The sequence below is a fragment of the Numenius arquata genome, chromosome 1 (genome assembly GCF_964106895.1).
Source record: "Numenius arquata chromosome 1, bNumArq3.hap1.1, whole genome shotgun sequence".
Taxonomy (NCBI): Eukaryota; Metazoa; Chordata; class Aves; order Charadriiformes; family Scolopacidae; genus Numenius; species Numenius arquata.
In genome coordinates, this window is record NC_133576.1 from 114,512,248 (window position 1) to 114,528,873 (window position 16,626).

The 16,626-nt window shown below is 43.5% G+C and overlaps 1 protein-coding gene across 1 annotated transcript; it reads right to left on the minus strand.

Annotated features, from left to right (window-relative positions):
- Positions 1 to 7,860: 7,860 nt before the first annotated feature.
- On the minus strand, positions 7,861 to 15,763 carry RFXAP (regulatory factor X associated protein). The gene is made up of 3 exons (XM_074155253.1): positions 15,113 to 15,763; positions 12,325 to 12,432; positions 7,861 to 9,341 (listed from the first exon to the last, which is right to left on the minus strand). The coding sequence occupies exons 1-3, from the start codon at positions 15,761 to 15,763 to the stop codon at positions 9,231 to 9,233; spliced, it is 870 nt and encodes a 289-aa protein (XP_074011354.1). The 3' UTR covers positions 7,861 to 9,230.
- Positions 15,764 to 16,626: the final 863 nt, after the last annotated feature.

Consider the following 16,626-nt stretch of genomic DNA (forward strand, 5'->3'; position numbering starts at 1 on the left):
GGCAAAGCAGGAGAATCGGTAAACCAGCGGGGTTACTTCATTTGAATGCATCTCTGGCTTCAGAATTAGTAGGACAAAGAAGGATAAATTTTTGTTAAGTTTGAGCAGTAATAGCAAGTTGTATAGGAAATTTGTAAATGCAAAGAACCCTATTCTGTCACCATTTGACGTCAGCAGTGCCGCTGTGGGATAGGAAAAGCTTTACAGTCTCCTGAAGCAATGAGATCCAATAATAATGTTACACAGAAATTCCAGGTGTGCCATTTACTGTTCAGCAGACTTGAGAGAGATCAGTTTGGAAAAAGACATTTTCCTCAGCTCCCTCTGTCATCAGCATCACTCTACTGAGGTAGTGGTAACACCTTTTTTAGCATATTTGTTGCACCCTTTCTCCAGTAATTTCCCCGTGCTTTACATGTTGCTCATTCCTTTGCTTTCTTAGCAGCCAAGGACAGAGAAAATCACCTCTCCTGTCCAGGATCTAGTTCTGTCCTTTATCCTGCATTCTTCCTTGCCTTTTAGGCTAAAACCTCCTTCCCTCCTAATACAGAGAGAAGCCTAGGGGTTGCTTTTAGACATTCCCAGCATTGTCATCTTCCTCGCAGAGAGCAAAGGGGGATGTTCTGAGGGGCATCTGCGCTTGGGCAGCTCCAGAACCCAGTTTCCTGCCAATGCTGCAGAGGAAAAGTGGATGACCAGTGAAGAGAAGCAGGTTCTTCTGGGGCATCATTTGTTTCTTCATAAGGCAGGTATTTCAAGCAGATGAAATCTACACCGTGCTCTGAGCATGCCTATGTCTTCCCATCGAGTATAAGGGGAACTCAGGGTCAGTAGCTCAAATGTGGACTGCTACACTGGACATATCCAAAAGTAGGTGAGGTGGGCTCTAGGGAAGATGTGGTACCTTTCCCTACCTAGTAGCGATGCTTCCTCAGTAAGTGTCTGTGTTGTTTAAATGGAAGTTGGTAAATTCAGAGCAATTTTTCCTCTCCCGTATGTCTACTTTTACAGCAATCCTCATACAAATAGGATTTGACTTCAGTGCAGTCCATACATGCATCTCATTAAAGGCAGTTGCCTTAATATTCCCTGACTAGTAAGTAAAGAGGCGTTTCTGGAGCATGATTCTTCTGACCTGTTTAAAATGTCTGCATTAGGATGAGATTAATTTCAACAAATTTAACTGTTTGATCAAAGCACCTGATTGTCCAGAGGGGTGCCAGAGAGGTGGTAGATGCCCCATCCCTGGAAACATTCAAGGTCTGCCTGGATGGGCCTCTGAGCAACCTGATCTAGTTGAAGATGTCCCTGCTTATTGCAGGGGGTTGGACTAGATGACCTCTAAAGGCCCCTTCCAACCCAAACTATTCTATGATTAAATGATCCCGGGCAATGAAAGCTCACAGCCATCTCAGAGTTGTTAGCATTTGGGATGGCTGGTATCACTGTGTGAACTCTTTCCTGTTTTGGTGGCCTCTGGGGTCTTAGTCCACTGTATGAGATGCTGTGCAAACACACAGCAGCTGACAGCTCCTTCCCAAGGGAAGGGGAGAGCTGACATCACGAGGGGGAAGTGGTAACAGTGCGCGAGGCAAACAACTAAGTAGGAGGAAAAACCCTGCCCAGATGCAGTGATGAAAAGTAAGGTGAACAAACCATTTATTTCCCCTTCTGTTTGAACAAAGTCTCTCTCACAGGCTTCTCTACTATGAGATTTGAGATCACTTAAAAATACAGGTTTCTCATAATTTACAGCAATGTAACTTTGTATCTCACTTTAATGTCTCCTCATTTTGGAAGGAGATATTTTCTGCTGAAAGGTCTTCATGAACCTATCATCGTGTAGTCAATTTAAAGCCTTTAAATGCACTCATTAATACTCGAGCTTTGGAGATAGGCTTCCTGAGAGATTTAAAACCACTTACAGAGAGACTACTTAGTCAAAGGCAGATTTTTTTAAATGTTTGTTTGTTTTTTTTTTTTCTGAGCCATCAACAATTCAAACCCTCTTGAAAGTTTCTGTGGAGGAGTACCCTGCATCAGCAGGCAGTGGTGGGGAGTTTGATCAGGCAGTAGCATAAAGCACATTCATCATGGTAAGGAGACCCCTTGTTTTCCTGTTAAGTTACCGAGAGAAGACGACTGCTTAATTGCTGCCAGTTCTTCAGTATTTATGTGTCATTTGCATCCAGAGGTGACAGAAGCAAATCTGGCACACTGACTGCATGGAGCCATTCAGTGGCACTGCTGCTCTGATGGCTCAGTCCTACGTCCTCGCACTGTAACCACTGATCAGGTGTGCTGTAGCAATGGCTGCAGCATTCAGAAGTGCAGCACATGCTTTGCCTCCCCACCAGAGGCTGCCCAGCAAGCGTCTTTTCTTCTCATGAGCAGGGAGACCTTATAGCTCCAGGGAGACCTTAAAGCAGCCTTCCAGTACCTAAAGGGGGCCTGCAGGAGAGATGGGGAGCAATAGGACGAGGGGTAACGGTTTTGAACTGAAAGAGGGGAGATTTAGATTAGATATTAGGAAGAAATTCTTTACTGTGAGGGTGGTGAGACACTGAAGCAGGTTGCCCAGAGGAGTTGTGGATGCCCCATCCCCAGAAGTGTTCAAGACCAGGCTGGATGGGGCTTTGAGCAGCCTGCTCTAGTGAGAGGTGTCCCTGACCATGGCAGGGGGGTTGGAACTCGGTGATCTTTAAGATCTCTTCTAACCCAAACCATTCTATGATTCCTGTTTTGCTGTGCTTAGTCAGAAGGATAGTGTATCAGCAGCAGGCAGGGGAACTGTGGCCTCAAGTAATACCAATTGGAGTTGAGGACGTTCCTTCATGTCTCCAGCAGATACCGTGTCAAGACTTTCACCACCCTGAGCAGCCATCTCTGAGTAGTCCCTGCCTTGCGGAGGGTGTCAGATCTGATGCCCTGCAGAGATCCCTTCCAATTTACATTTTTCTGTGGGTCTGTGCAGATTCAATGCTAACTGGTGGCCAAAGTCAGGAGCTCTCTGTTAGTAGAGGCAGTTTCAGGATGAAGCATGTTTATCCTCAGCTATTTCCGCATGAGTTCAGTTCAGGACAGAGTTACAAGGTATTAATGTTCCCTTAGTATATAATCAACACTGTAAACATCTCTCACTGTAAACATCATCACCACCACACAACTCTTAAAATGGAAAAAAAAATGGGCATTTGTGACTGTAGCCTTACCTAATCTGCCCTTGTTCTTCCTGGCTTACAACTCTCACCTTCTCCTATAAGATCTACGAATCAGAAAGTCTCGCCAACATCTGAGGAGTTGCACAAACAGCTGGATTTACAGAGGCAGCTCAGGCAGGGAGTGTTTCCTTCTTGGCTGGATGGAAATGATTTATAAAGAAGCTTGATTGAATTTAGTAACTCTGAAGAGGTCTCAAGTATATGGCCAATTTTCTTGGCTCATTAGAGACTTCTCTGGTGCAGCTATAGCTGAAAGCTGTAGCTTTCAGAAATACTTGAGCATTATGTGTCGAAATGACAGAAACATTACATCTGCTGTACTATTCACCTCTTCCCCCCGGCTCCCCATAACCTAACAGTAAAACCAAAACCAAGCACAATAAAGAAAGATTAATGAGTCATAGGGTAAAATAATTAAATACCATTTTTCAAAGTTGAGAGGTGCTGCCCAGAATGTAGATTTATATCATCAGAAATGTACTGACCGTAACATGTCCCCTGTGCTCGCCAAGCCAAAGGCAAGAGCTCCTTGCTCTGGAGAAGCCTGGAGAGTAGGGTGTTACTTGAACCTCTGAACCCAACCAAACCCTTCTGGGAGAGTGGAAGATGGGGCTGAGATTTTGAGAGGACTTCTAGTTCATGGTTGGTTTCTGTAGCCAGAGGTGCATTGAGAGGATGAAGGGACTGGGGAGGAGGGAGCATATGACCAGGGATGCTCAGTGATCATCACAGGAGATGTGAAGGCAGTTAAGTGTTTGGGCAGCCATTGAGTTCACTAGAGCTTTTAACATTCACATCTAAACTAACCATCAACGGGTTTGAGGAGCAGCTTGGAGTACCACAGTCCTTGATCTGGTGCTCTCTATACACACAGCCTGGCTGGATGCGCCAGCCTCCCAATGAAGCCGTTAGGTGTGTTGGGGCAAATGGATCCCACATGATCCAGGGAGTAGGCTCTGTTTACACCTGGGAACTGCACTTGCAAGATGGCCCTCTGCCTCACGACAGGACCAATGAGGAGTTCAGCTTTGGGAACCTTTCAAGGATGCTATAAACGCACCCAGTGTGTGCTCACCAGAGAAAACTGCAGTCCGAACAGAAACTGCACAACTGAAAGACAGGGGTGGTATGGAGCGTCTACCTGCGAACTGCAGCAAAGCAACTCACTTCATGCATAGGTGGGAAATTGTAGTGCCCAAAGGAAGATGGAATCAGCAGGAGCCTCCACGGGGACTCCTGACTAGGGAATAACATTTATTAACAGGAAACAAGAATGGACAAGTGGCCTCCCTGTGAGCGACTAAGAGGTCAGGTCACCATCGAAAAAAAAAAAAGAGTTGGTGCCATCTTGCAGCAGGAAGAGAGATTATATGAGACTTTAGGTCTGTGAATAACATGTTTCTCAACATGGAGGCTTCATTGCAGTCCCTGAAATGGCTTCTTCCTCGTGGCAGCTCTGGGAGTGACGTTCTGCAAGGTACAGAAAGTCTGGGTGGGCATTGAGTCTTTGCTCAGCAGAGAGAAACCGCTTTGTGTTTCTAGTGCAGACAGAGACTTCTGCATGCTGTGCACCAGCGCAACACACAGCCTTGGGTTGGTACCCATCGTCTACTCATAGGAAGCTCCAGAGTGGCCAGGAGCAGCCAGGATCCTGTTCCCTGTTCTCTCCAGGGCTTCCCAAACAGCTTGCCCGGGCGTGCCTTACACTATATGCCATATTGATGCCACACTTCCCTGCCAGGGAGGTGAGACCTATGGAAGACCCATCAAGAGGACACCTCCACTTGCACCTGGGCCACACTTGCAAACTCGGTGCCTGTAGAGATAACGAGTCTAATTTGCAGGCCATGTCTCTTATGCAAGGTAGACATAACCACTACGTCCTCCGGAGTCAGCTACATCATAGCCAATGTGAACATTCGCAGCTAATCGTGATCGGTTTTTAGATCTTCAGTCATAGTGTTTTTATTATCCATGGATGCTGCTATTTTATATTCCGTGTTAGTATTCAAATAATATTGCGTAGGAATAGCATAGGAAGAAATAGACCAACCAGTTAATAATTTTAAATGCAGACCTCATCAGCAAAGAAAAGCTAGAAAACACTTGGTAAAGTCTGACCCCCTTGCACTTTCACAGTAGCGAGCACATCATGTTTCAAAGTGGGTTTTTTGATGCTGAAGTGTCTTAAATCTTGTTAATTATGCCCATGAAAAGCTTTGCAAATGAGAGCAAGGGAACAAACATAATGATGAGCAGAGATAATGCACATTCAGATAAATTTTCTTCACTCACTCAAGCAATTGGAGTTTTTAATTATTTATAATACTTTTTAAGTGCAAGTTAAATGTACCACAGCATACTTTCTGCAGATAATTCAGTGTTAGCAATTTAATCCCTCATTTCAATATCGCCTCTGTGATATAAATTGGGCTGAGAAGCGAGACAAGAACGTGAAGAAACAGCCCTTTTTTGTGCAGATCAATGAAGCCAAAAGGTTCTATGCAGTCAAGGGGCCAAAACGGTGGATTTGAGCAAGGTGTGGGTTTTTTTGCGTTAAGTACGAGCTACCACAGGCTGGTGCAGGAAAAATAACGTGAATTTTACGTAGATTTAATAGCGTCACTTGTGCCTATGAACAGTTCTGCCCTCTCTTTTCCATCAGAATCAAGGCAAAAAACCATTTGCACCATCCAGAAGAAAGTATTATTCACAGTTAGTGATATTCTGTAAAACAGCGTAAATGGCTGTATAAAGAACGCTATTTGGACTCCTGCCTCTTGAGAATGAAAAATCTGACATGCTTAGTTCCAGGGGCCCGAGAGATGTGGGCAGCACAGAGTCCCCCCCCACCAGCCCCAGAGTACTCGATCCCATGCCCTGTCAGATCAAGAAAGGTCTAACAACCACTGATCAAGCGGACATTTTCACAAGCATTCCTCCTGCTGCGTTTGATTCAAGGCATTCTGAAGTCAACATATTTAGTCCGACGTTTGAACAATACACTTTTTAAACACAGTCCATTTTCTTTGGCTGGAATTATTCTATTGTAAAAGGGATTATTTACGTCTTGTGTTTTACTGTTAATAAAGATATTTCTGACTTAAGAGCTCTTTCCCTTGTCGTCTCCCTTTTTTCTCTTTGAAAGAGACTGGCCCTGGAAAGCTGCAGGTCCCAGCCTGGTCACCAGTGACTTTGGGAACCAGAGTATTTAGAAAGCCTTTGTTCTAAATAGGAATCATTTCTAATACGGCAAGAGGAATCAGTGATTTCACTAAGTAATGGGATGAGGCAACACTTCCAGCAGAATGGGATCACGGAATTGTCAGAGTTGGAAGGGACCTCTAGTCCAACTCCCCTGCCAAAGCAGGATTGCCTAGAGCACATTACTCAGGGCTGCATCCAGGCGGGTCTTGAAAATCTCCAGAGAAGGGGACTCCACAACCTCCCTGGGCAGCCTGTTCCAGGGCTCTGTCACCCTCACCATAAAGTTCTTCCTCATATTTGAATGGAACTTCCTGTGTTCCAGCTTGTGCCCTTTGCCCCTCGTCCTCTCACTGGGAACCACTGAAAAGAGTCTGGCTCCATCATCCTTCAACCCACCCTTTAGATACTTGTAAGCATAAGGATGCTAGGCACTGTAAAATGGACTGAAAATTAATACAGCATAAATTCTGTATATGAAGTATATGCATCCCTCACCGTCCTGTGGTGAATCTGAAGATTCAAGAGGATGGCTCAGCTTAACATTTGAAGGAGGCAGCACCAATCCTGACAGGCCATTAATGAACCGCGATGCTGCCCACTGATAGAAGCCCTCGCTGTGGACCAGACTGACATTAGTGGGAAGAGACTTGCAGCTGTGCAGGTCTCAAACTGCTCAAGGGGAAACAGCTACCATAAGAATGTACTGTTACAGAAGTCAGGTTTCAGTCTTCCTAAAATTCAGATTTTGTTCTGCAATAACAGAAGTAAGGCAGTAGAAGACATAATAGTCTTAGAGCCACACGGACACTGTTGGGTTCACACGTCTTGGCGACAGAGCACTGGAACAGGCTGCCCAGAGAGGTGGTGGAGTCTCCATCTCTGGAGACATTCAAAACCCGCCTGGATGTGTTCCTGTCCAGCCTGCTCTAGGTGGACCTGCTTTGGCAGGCAGGTTGGACTAGAAGATCTCCAGAGGTTCCTTCCAACCCTCACCATTCTGTGACCCTGTGAAATGCAGGAGAGCTGAGCTGCACTGAACATCTCTCTGCACATCTGCAGCAAGTTTCATTTGCTTTGAGGTAATGAAGTCATTCAGCACTGTCTTAACAAACACTCCCTCTGCCTCTTTTCTACCCTCTGTTTTTTTTTTTTTAATAAAAAGTTTAATCCAATCTGTTCACCTAAATGCTTTCATAAGCTGACCAGTTAAAAGCAAATATTTTATTCTACAATTTCGACCCATTACATTTTCATATATATACACTGAAAGGAATAATCTGATTTTACTTCAAGCTAAAATAACTTTCTATAACAAGAGCCTTGGAACACAAAAATTTTAATGCCACCTAGTCAGAGCTAGCCATTTTAGTATAGAAAAAAACCCATAGAAATTAAACAGATCAAGAAAGAACAGGCTTTGGTTTTGTTTTTTAAAGAAAAACAAAGATTTTACTCAAACACTTATTGGTCCAGAACTGTTGATACAAAGTTTTTCTGCTTTTTTAACAGAACAACTTACACAATAAATCCCTACTGAACAAGTTCTATACATACACAAAGCACAGCTTGTAACAATTCATAAGACTAACAAATACTCCTGAAGAGATATTATTCAGCGGATCAAACTGCTGCAATATCAAAGTAGCACTTTATTAAGCACCTTGACCATTCCGATAACCTCTATTCGGAAACATGGTTTAATACAAAACTTTGTTTTCAAAACAAAACATGGGATTCAACACTGACATAATACAGTGGTTGGATTCTTACCCCAATCAACTGCAAGTTCATCTGAATTGGCTGAAAACCTGAGAAGTCCAGCACGAGCTGATTAGGTATCAGTTGTCACAACAGAAAAATTTTACCGATCCTATTTTTTTTTAGAAGACCACATAAAGGGAAAAAAAAAATGCACAATTACATTTTAGGTTTTGGATGCATTTGCTATTATGACTTAAAAGCTTTTAAATTTCATCTACTCACTTAAAAATGAGTGATATTCTCATCTGTAATTGTTGTATTTCTTGTATAAGAGGTTGGTCCTTACAAATAAATCCATACAACAAGGACCAAGTCTCAGTTGCATACGTTCCACCTAATTCTTCTCCAAAGCATTTTGCCTTTTATCTCTTTTGGAACTTTTAATCACAAGTTCTTTTACATGCTTTGCACAGACAATGAAGCACTTCAAACCTACTCAACTTGCAGAGAATGAATATATAGCAGGAGGATCACCTGATTTGCACTCTTCTGAGCCACTGGATTGACTTCTTGATGGCACGTTGTCTTTGCGTTTAGTGCAAGATTCTACTGGACATAATTTTCTCATATCCCTGAGCAATTGCTGTTAGGTCAATGCCACTGGACTGGCTCAAATTCAGGACTTTATTTCACAACTTCCATAGAAAGTAACTGACTTCCTTCAATGATTGTCATCAAAGAGTGACTTGTTTAACAGTAAAACCTTATATAGAAAAATGTTAATTTAGTGGAAGACTTTGGTAGGAAAAGGGTGTACAGCTAAACATTGCCAATATAAACAAATTTCTATTAAAAAAAATTTAAACATAAAATGAAGTTTTAAAAAGAATCAAAAAATAGACTCCTCCAGATTTGCTCACAAGTTTGCAGACACCCAAGCAGCTCGAAACCTCAAAAGTGCAAACAAGAAACAAGTAAAATATGTAACAGCAGCAACTTTACTTTTCCTTTAAACATTGAGATTCTTTGTATTTGTATAAAATACACATCCTATTCCTCCTTCAGCACCAGACTCATCTGCGGGACATCGATCTGGTCTGATTACCCAGGTGCTCCTTGAAACTGTTGCTGCCTTTGTTCCAAAGCCTGCTGACTTAACAGCTGCTGCTGTTTCTGTAGAAATTGCACTACTTCTGGACTTCTGAGTAGGGACTGCAAGAAACAGAAAGTGGACTTTAAAGAACTCACATATATGAAATAGCTACCACAATGATTAAGTTTATATATATTATTTTTTCCGTTAAATCAATTTGCACAATACTCATCATCGTGATTTAACCCCGACAGGCAACTAAGCACATCACAGCCTCCTGTTCGTTCCCCCCCAGTGGGATGAAGCACTGCTCAGCAATAACTAAAACATCACTGTGTTATCAACACTGTTTTCACCACAAACCCAGAACACAGCCCCATACAAGCTACTGTGAAGAAAATTAACTGTATCTCAGTCAAAACCAGTACACCCATATAAATGAGAGTTGAATTAAACACTGAAGAGCTACAAATATGCTCACAAAAACTGTCTAGAAACCATTGCAGGCCATCGGCAGGTAATCAGAAGCAGCATTGATACACATACTAAAAGCAGATTCAGAATGTAAAGAATATACAATATCACAAAAAACATAAAGATAACAAACAGAAGTAATCTATTGACATACTGAAAACAAACAGTTTTCAACTGTGCTTCAGTTTTGAGCTGACTTCTGCATTTCCCACTCCGGATAGCTAAAAAAATACTATAGTAAATAAATAAAATACCATAATTCTAGAGCAAAGCTCATGTGCCTGCCAGAGTTCAAGCGTACGGATGATGCTCTTAGTCATATGGTTTAGTTTTAGGTAGTCCTGCAAGGAACAGGGAGTTGGACTCAATGATTCTTATAGATTCCTTCCAACTTGAGACACCTTATGATTTGATGTTCACCACGTGTTCAATAATTTCCCAACGTTTCAAAACAGCAGCCCAGCCACAAGGAGTAAATTAAAAAACTCTTTGCTTTCAGTCAAAACGACAAAGGTATCTGAAACTATTTGCATCTGGCTCCCAGCCTGAACAGTTACAGTCTGTGGTCCAGCTCTGGCTGTTCACTCTCATTCCTGCATGGTGGCAGCACAAGTGTTTGTAAGGTCAAATGTTGGGAATGGATCCTTCCAAAAATTAACACAGGAGAAAGGGAATTAATTCAGCTGAAAAATAACCTAAACTGCTTGCACATATATGCTTGGTCACTTCACTGATGCAACCAAAGAGGCCCTGCAACTCTGTAATCCAGATTTACATTCAAAAGGACCAGCAACTTCCAGGGCAGGATCTCAAACTTTATGCCATTAGGGGCAATTCTGCCGGGATTATAATATGCAGAATGGTTGTTTTCTATAACTCACACCTCCACCAGCGACAGTGAATCAGCTACTGAAAGCAGTTACTAATAACAAACAGGCTCACTGAGCAGATGCGCAGCCACCTTTTCCTTACTGTACATTGGCTTTACCAAGTCACTTCACTGCACAGGGGAGTTCTGCAGTAAATAGTTCTTAATCTGCTGCTGGTTTATGACATTAAAGTACCTCAGGCTCCTCATCCACAACTTGTTGCTTCTCAGTCCCTTGCTATAGCTTTCTACAGCTTTAGCCAATGCAAGCTGCACATCCAGGCACACATGGGCCACCACAAAAGCTTCTTCTCACAGACATCAACCACATAAAAGAGACTTATGAGCAAGCACAAAGGACTTGGCCCTTCTACATTATAAACCTGCAGGCAGCTACCAGTGACATGCAGTAACTTCCACATGCAGGAACGTAAGGTGTGGGGCAGTCTTGGATGCAGCAGGCTGTGAGAGATCTTTCTGGGTCAACACGTACCCCTTGTGTTGTGTAGATATGCACAAAACAAGGAAGAAATTCTAGAAAAAATAATGCTGAATGACAGAAACTGAATCAGGGCAGAGAGACAGAAGCAAAAACCAGATCAAGGAGAATCTGAATCTCACTTCCCCAGGATACTGCAAGGAAACCTCAATTCTTGAAGAGCCTTGACATAACTGTGTGCAAAAGCTCTCAACGTCTATTTATTTTAGGAGCTTCTGATTGCTCTATTTCTAGGAAAAAATGTTTTATTAATAAGATACTTTCAAATTTAATTAAAAAAGCACATGAACAAAAACAGCCAGGAAAGGGGACAACAATTCAGTAAGCAGGGCATGAAGAATGATAGATGTGAAAAATAAACTCCATAGTTCATTATTTTTTTCTTGTAAAATCTGAAGAGCTACAGATACCCCTCTAAGTTTTAGAAAAACAGGTGCTATTCTTGAGAATTCAATAAAATAAATCTATGTAACTGTATACTTAAGACTGATACGACGTTTCTTTAAAGAATTTTCAAATTCTGAACAAGGACTACAGCACTTTAATGAGGACTGTTAAATTGCTTTGCATAGCTAACAGAGAAAACAGCCAAACAGTCCTGTTAGCTTTTGGAGAAAGGAGACTGTAAAAAAAAGTAACATAAAAAGTTGTAATGGAGAAGACGAAGGAACAGTAAGTACTGAATTATTTCCCCTCATTGGGCTTAATTCTTGAAATATACTTAAAGGAGGAACAAAACTGTTTCAAAACTTACAACCCATGACATTCATGCAGTCTACAAATATTACAAGTCACACTGTTCGCTTACAAAGTTTGCTTTTCAACAAATATATACAATTTTAAGTATGATATGATAGGTCCACAACTTTTAAAACACACTACAGTAATTAAAGCTTACATCAGACCTAAAGTCCATGCATTCTTCTATCTGAAGCTTTACAGAAAAGTTGGTTTAACAAGTTAAATACATCTCAGTTATACTATAAGCACTATTTACCCTAAAGAAATAACCACGTTTTTAATACTACCAAAAATACTCAACTTCAGTTAACGTGGCAGTGAGCATTACGTTTAGTCATCTTAGTATTCTTCAGGGACAGAGACACACATCTGCTCTAGAGCATATTTCAAATTTGAAAATATGCACATGTAATGTACAATCATTAAACTGATTTTCATCTTTCACAAGGGTGACAGTTCCCCATTGTTACACTGTATTTATTTATTTATTTGAGTTCAAAACCTCTAAAACAAAACTTACCAGCCTCTTCTTATTCAATACTTGTTCTAAAAGAGTAGGTCTTGCTGGGCGATCCCCAATGGATCCTGTTCTCTGTTTTGTAACAGAAACCGAACCTTCAACACTATCCTGCACATGAAAGAAAATACAAAATAAAGAATAGCGAAGTGAGACTATAAATCCTGATGTAAAAATAATTTATTTTTCATCACAGAAAGTCCCAAGAGTAAAGAATGTTTGCTTCAATCTGCAGAGGAAGTAACACCACAAGAATGGAAACTTATCTATTCAATGGACAGTTAATGGCTTGAATTTATTTGATTGCATTTCTTAAAAATGAAGCCATTCACAACTCAATCTCAAACTTGTGGAAGTGAACGATATTTAACATTTGCAATTAGGTAGGAATAACACCTTTAATAGCAAAACAAAACATACTTCAGAATACTATTGTGAACTTGTCAAAGGCATCGGCAAGAGACAGTAAAACCTACATGTTTTTTTTCTTTGTAAATTTATTCCGTTCCTTGTACAATCAGCAGTCATATGAATTAGACTGTCTTCTAAACAATGTGTCTCTACAATCTGCTGTAGAGAAAATATTCATGGTTTGGAAATGTTGATGTTGAATCACAATGTTGAATCAAAACCTACTGATACTTCCATTTACCTGAAAGGATTCAAGCAACAACAACAACAAAGTATCCCAGTATCTTTCACTTCAATCCTGTCCACAGAAGCGAAAAATGAAACTTCTACTAGGAATATAACTCTGACCCCAGAAGATGACAGATTATTGCGGGGCCTTGATAGACACCACTGCAAAAAAGCACACTAAGTTTAACACTAAATATCTTGCTTTCTTCTGCAAGTTCAGGCTTTAATTTCGTAACACTCAAAGCAACCTGCACTTCCAGAAACTGGGAGAAGAAAGCCTGCTCTCTTCCAACATGCAATAATCACTACTTCATGTTACAGACCAAAAAGTCTTAACCCATCACTACATGAAATGCAGCAATTTTACCGTTCTCCCATACTGCCCCCTTTTCTGAAGTAGCACAAGTATTTGGGTAGACACTTCATGGACTAAGCATGATGAATTATTAGGAAAGGAAGACAGAAGAGGAGAGATTATGCTGGTATATAAATCTAGAATTCACCCACATCTTGAATACCATGTGCAGTTTCTGTTCTCTCATCAAAGAGAGAAGTAGCTACTAGAACTCGAGAAGGTTCACAGAACGGCAACAAGGATGGTAAGAGTACAAAACTTTTCACTTGGAAACAAGCATGCTACGCCTTTTCATGCAGGAAGGAAACAAGTTAGAGGCAAGCCTGTCCCTAGCAGCATCACATACACTTGCCTTTTTCTTATGCGCAGGCTTCACGGCAACTTTTACAGCTAGACAAAAAAAGATTCTTTGGTACAACACCCAGTATGGTTACTATTACATTTATGTGAAGAAAAACAGAAAAAGGAAAGTTTTTTTGATGGTTAGCTTGCAGTTAGATCAGTTCCCAGTCACACAAGTCCAGAGACAGCTGTGCTGACAAAAAGGGTCACTTTTAGCAGGAGCAACAGGTAAGACCTTTTTCTTTTGGCAACCACTATTTTATACTTGTCCCTTCAAGCACATATTAGCCAGCACCTTCAGAAGTAAAACCATTTCGCTCTTTCTACCTCATCTAAATACAAGATCTTAAAAGTTAACTCAGTACAACTGACCATCAGAAACCATGTTATCCCGAGTCACAAACCGTAGGGAAAAAGACTATCTAAAAAGTTAAACGTTAGCATCAGTTCTATCACTGACCATATTTCCTCATTTACACAGTACACGTAAGTTTATGAAAATAAGTATAAAGTATTAGTGGTCTAAATATTTAACTGCCATTTAATAAAAAAAAAAAAGCTAGTATCTTTAAAAACCCACACAACTGATATACGGTATCAATGTATATTAGTATTTTATACTAATATTTTATATACAATATAATCTGATACCCAACGGCCTTTGAGGCTTTAAAACCCCACATTTCACTACCAACTGGGCAAGAAGACCAACATCTCTCTCAGATCTACAGTTTTAACTTCCCTCCTGCATAATAAACGCATGCTGCAGAGCAAAGCATCTTTTACAGAATCACAGAATGGCTCAGGCTGGAAGGGACCTTAAAGATCATCGAGTTCCAAGCCACCTGCCATGGGCAGGGGGACACCTCCCACTAGACCAGGTTGCCCAAAGCCCCATCCAGCCTGGCCTTAAACACTTCCAGGGATGGGGCATCCACAACTTTTCTGGGCAACCTGTTCCAGTGCCTCACCACCCTCACAGTAAAGAATTTCTTCCTGGTATCTAATCTAAATCTACCCTCTTCCAGTTTGAAGCCATTACCCCTCAATCCTTTTTACACGTCCTCGTAAAGAGTCCCTCTCCAGCTTTCTTGCAGGCCTCCTTCAGATACTGGAAAGCTGCTTTACAGTCCCCCGGAAGCCTCGTCTTTAGCAAGATTTTTTCTCCTGGAATCTTCTGGTACAGTTGTAAGTTGCTACAATTTGTATCAGGAAAAAATAAAGACACAAGGTTTGTTCTGGCAGTGAGCTCTAGGGCTGCCCGAGACTTCCACCCTTCCCTCTGGGCAGAAAGCTCCAGTTCTCTCCTGTTTTCTCTCAGAAGCCAAGTCTGCGCAGGAATCCCCTGTCCCCAGGGGACCACAGGGCAGCCGGGCTGTCCAGAGACTCCACCACCCGACGAGGCCCCAGCTGAGACCCACCACTACCACCACCTCCAGCCCAGGGGTGCCTCACCTCGCCCCGCGGGCCGCCCCCCGCGGCGGCCGCCCCGCCGCCCCCCAGGGCCTGGTCGCTCTTCTTGCGTTTGTACTTGTCCTTGTAAATCTTGTTGCGGTGCCGCTTGCACATCCACGGCTTGCGCTGCTTCACCACCTGCGTGGTGGTCTCGCTGCAGCCCTGGTAGGTGCAGCTCTTGCAGCCGCCGCCCGCCGCCGCCGCTTCGCCGCTCGAAGCCGCCGCCGCCGTCGTTGTCGCCGCCGCCGCCTCCTCCTCCTCTACCTCCTCTGGGCTGGCCGTGCTCTCCCCGCCCGCCGCCTCGGCCTCCTCCCCCGCCTCGGCCTCGCCGTCGCCGGACCCCCCCAGCTCGTAGAACAGCATGAGGCCGCCGGTACCGGACGGTGGGTCGGCTCCCGGGAGCGGTAGCACCCCCCCCGCCGCCCCAGCCGCCGCCGCCGCCTCCTCGCCGCCGCACGGCTGCATCACGAGCAGCGCCAGCTGCGGCGGCGAGGAGGAGGAGGAAGAGGCAGAGGAGGAGGAGGGAGCGGCGGCGGGGCTGGCCCGCAGGGCGTCGGTAGCCGACCGAGCACCCGCGGCGACCGCCGCCGCCTCAGCCCAGCCCGCCCCGCCCCAGGGCGCAGGCGCCGCCGGGCCGCGCGCACCGCGCATGCGCCCGTAGACGCGCAGGCCGTCTTGGTGTCACGTGGGCGGCGGTGCTGAGGGGACGGGCCCGGGGTTCCCCCTAATGGCGGCGAGGCGTGCTGGGCGGGCGCCTGGGACCTTACCTTGAGCCTACGCCAGGTCCGCTAGCATGAAGCCCTCACGTCTACCCAAGTGCGAAGAACCCCCCTTGCAGCTAGGGGGTCACAGCCACCAGTGGCCCCCTCTGCATCCCCGGCCTGTTGTGGTCCCATCCTTGTCCCAAATCTGGGTACTTTTGCCCGGCGTGCAAAGAGCCCGCCCGCACACAGAGTCAAGATGTTTTGTTTATTTCATGTCTGCGCAGAGGTGGGAACTCCACAAAGTTAGCACACCTTGGCTTATACATTGTAAGCTTTTATATTTTACAAAAATCAACTAATTAGCATACTATACTTTCCATCAGCAGCTCATAATTTCACAGTAAGCTTCTCTTGGCTGCTTGTATTCTCGCTTCGAGTTAAAGGCATAGTACATTTGTCATTTACTACGCGCACTGGGTGAGTAGGGATTTCATCTGGGAGGCTACAGCTTAAGATCTGGAGGTGTGGTTTTCATATTGTAACCAGCTAAATTCACCTAAAGGACACACGCTTTTTTATTTTCAACACTTTGTAACAGCTAGCAACCTTGCAGTTTTAAGGGAAAGCCCCAGTTTTCCTGGATTAGCTTCCTTGTGTCTTTTTGCAATCTACAGGCTGATACAACGCATTTGTTCTCTTTCATTGCCCAGGGTCTTTTCTACCTTAGCAACATCATCACCATGATGGCTGTCTGGACCCAAACTGTCCTAACTACTGATCTTCTCAAGCACCGTCCCTTGACTGTGCTTG

Bases quoted from the DNA above. Each gene is read 5' to 3' on its own strand.
- RFXAP (XM_074155253.1), bottom strand. From the start codon at position 15,763: ATGCGCGGTGCGCGCGGCCCGGCGGCGCCTGCGCCCTGGGGCGGGGCG. The intron at 12,433-15,112 runs GTGAGGCACCCC...TTTCATGTGCAG, and splicing joins GGGGCGGCCCGCGGGGCGAG to GATAGTGTTGAAGGTTCGGT. The intron at 9,342-12,324 runs GTAAGTTTTGTT...TGTTTCTTGCAG, and splicing joins TATTGAATAAGAAGAGGCTG to TCCCTACTCAGAAGTCCAGA.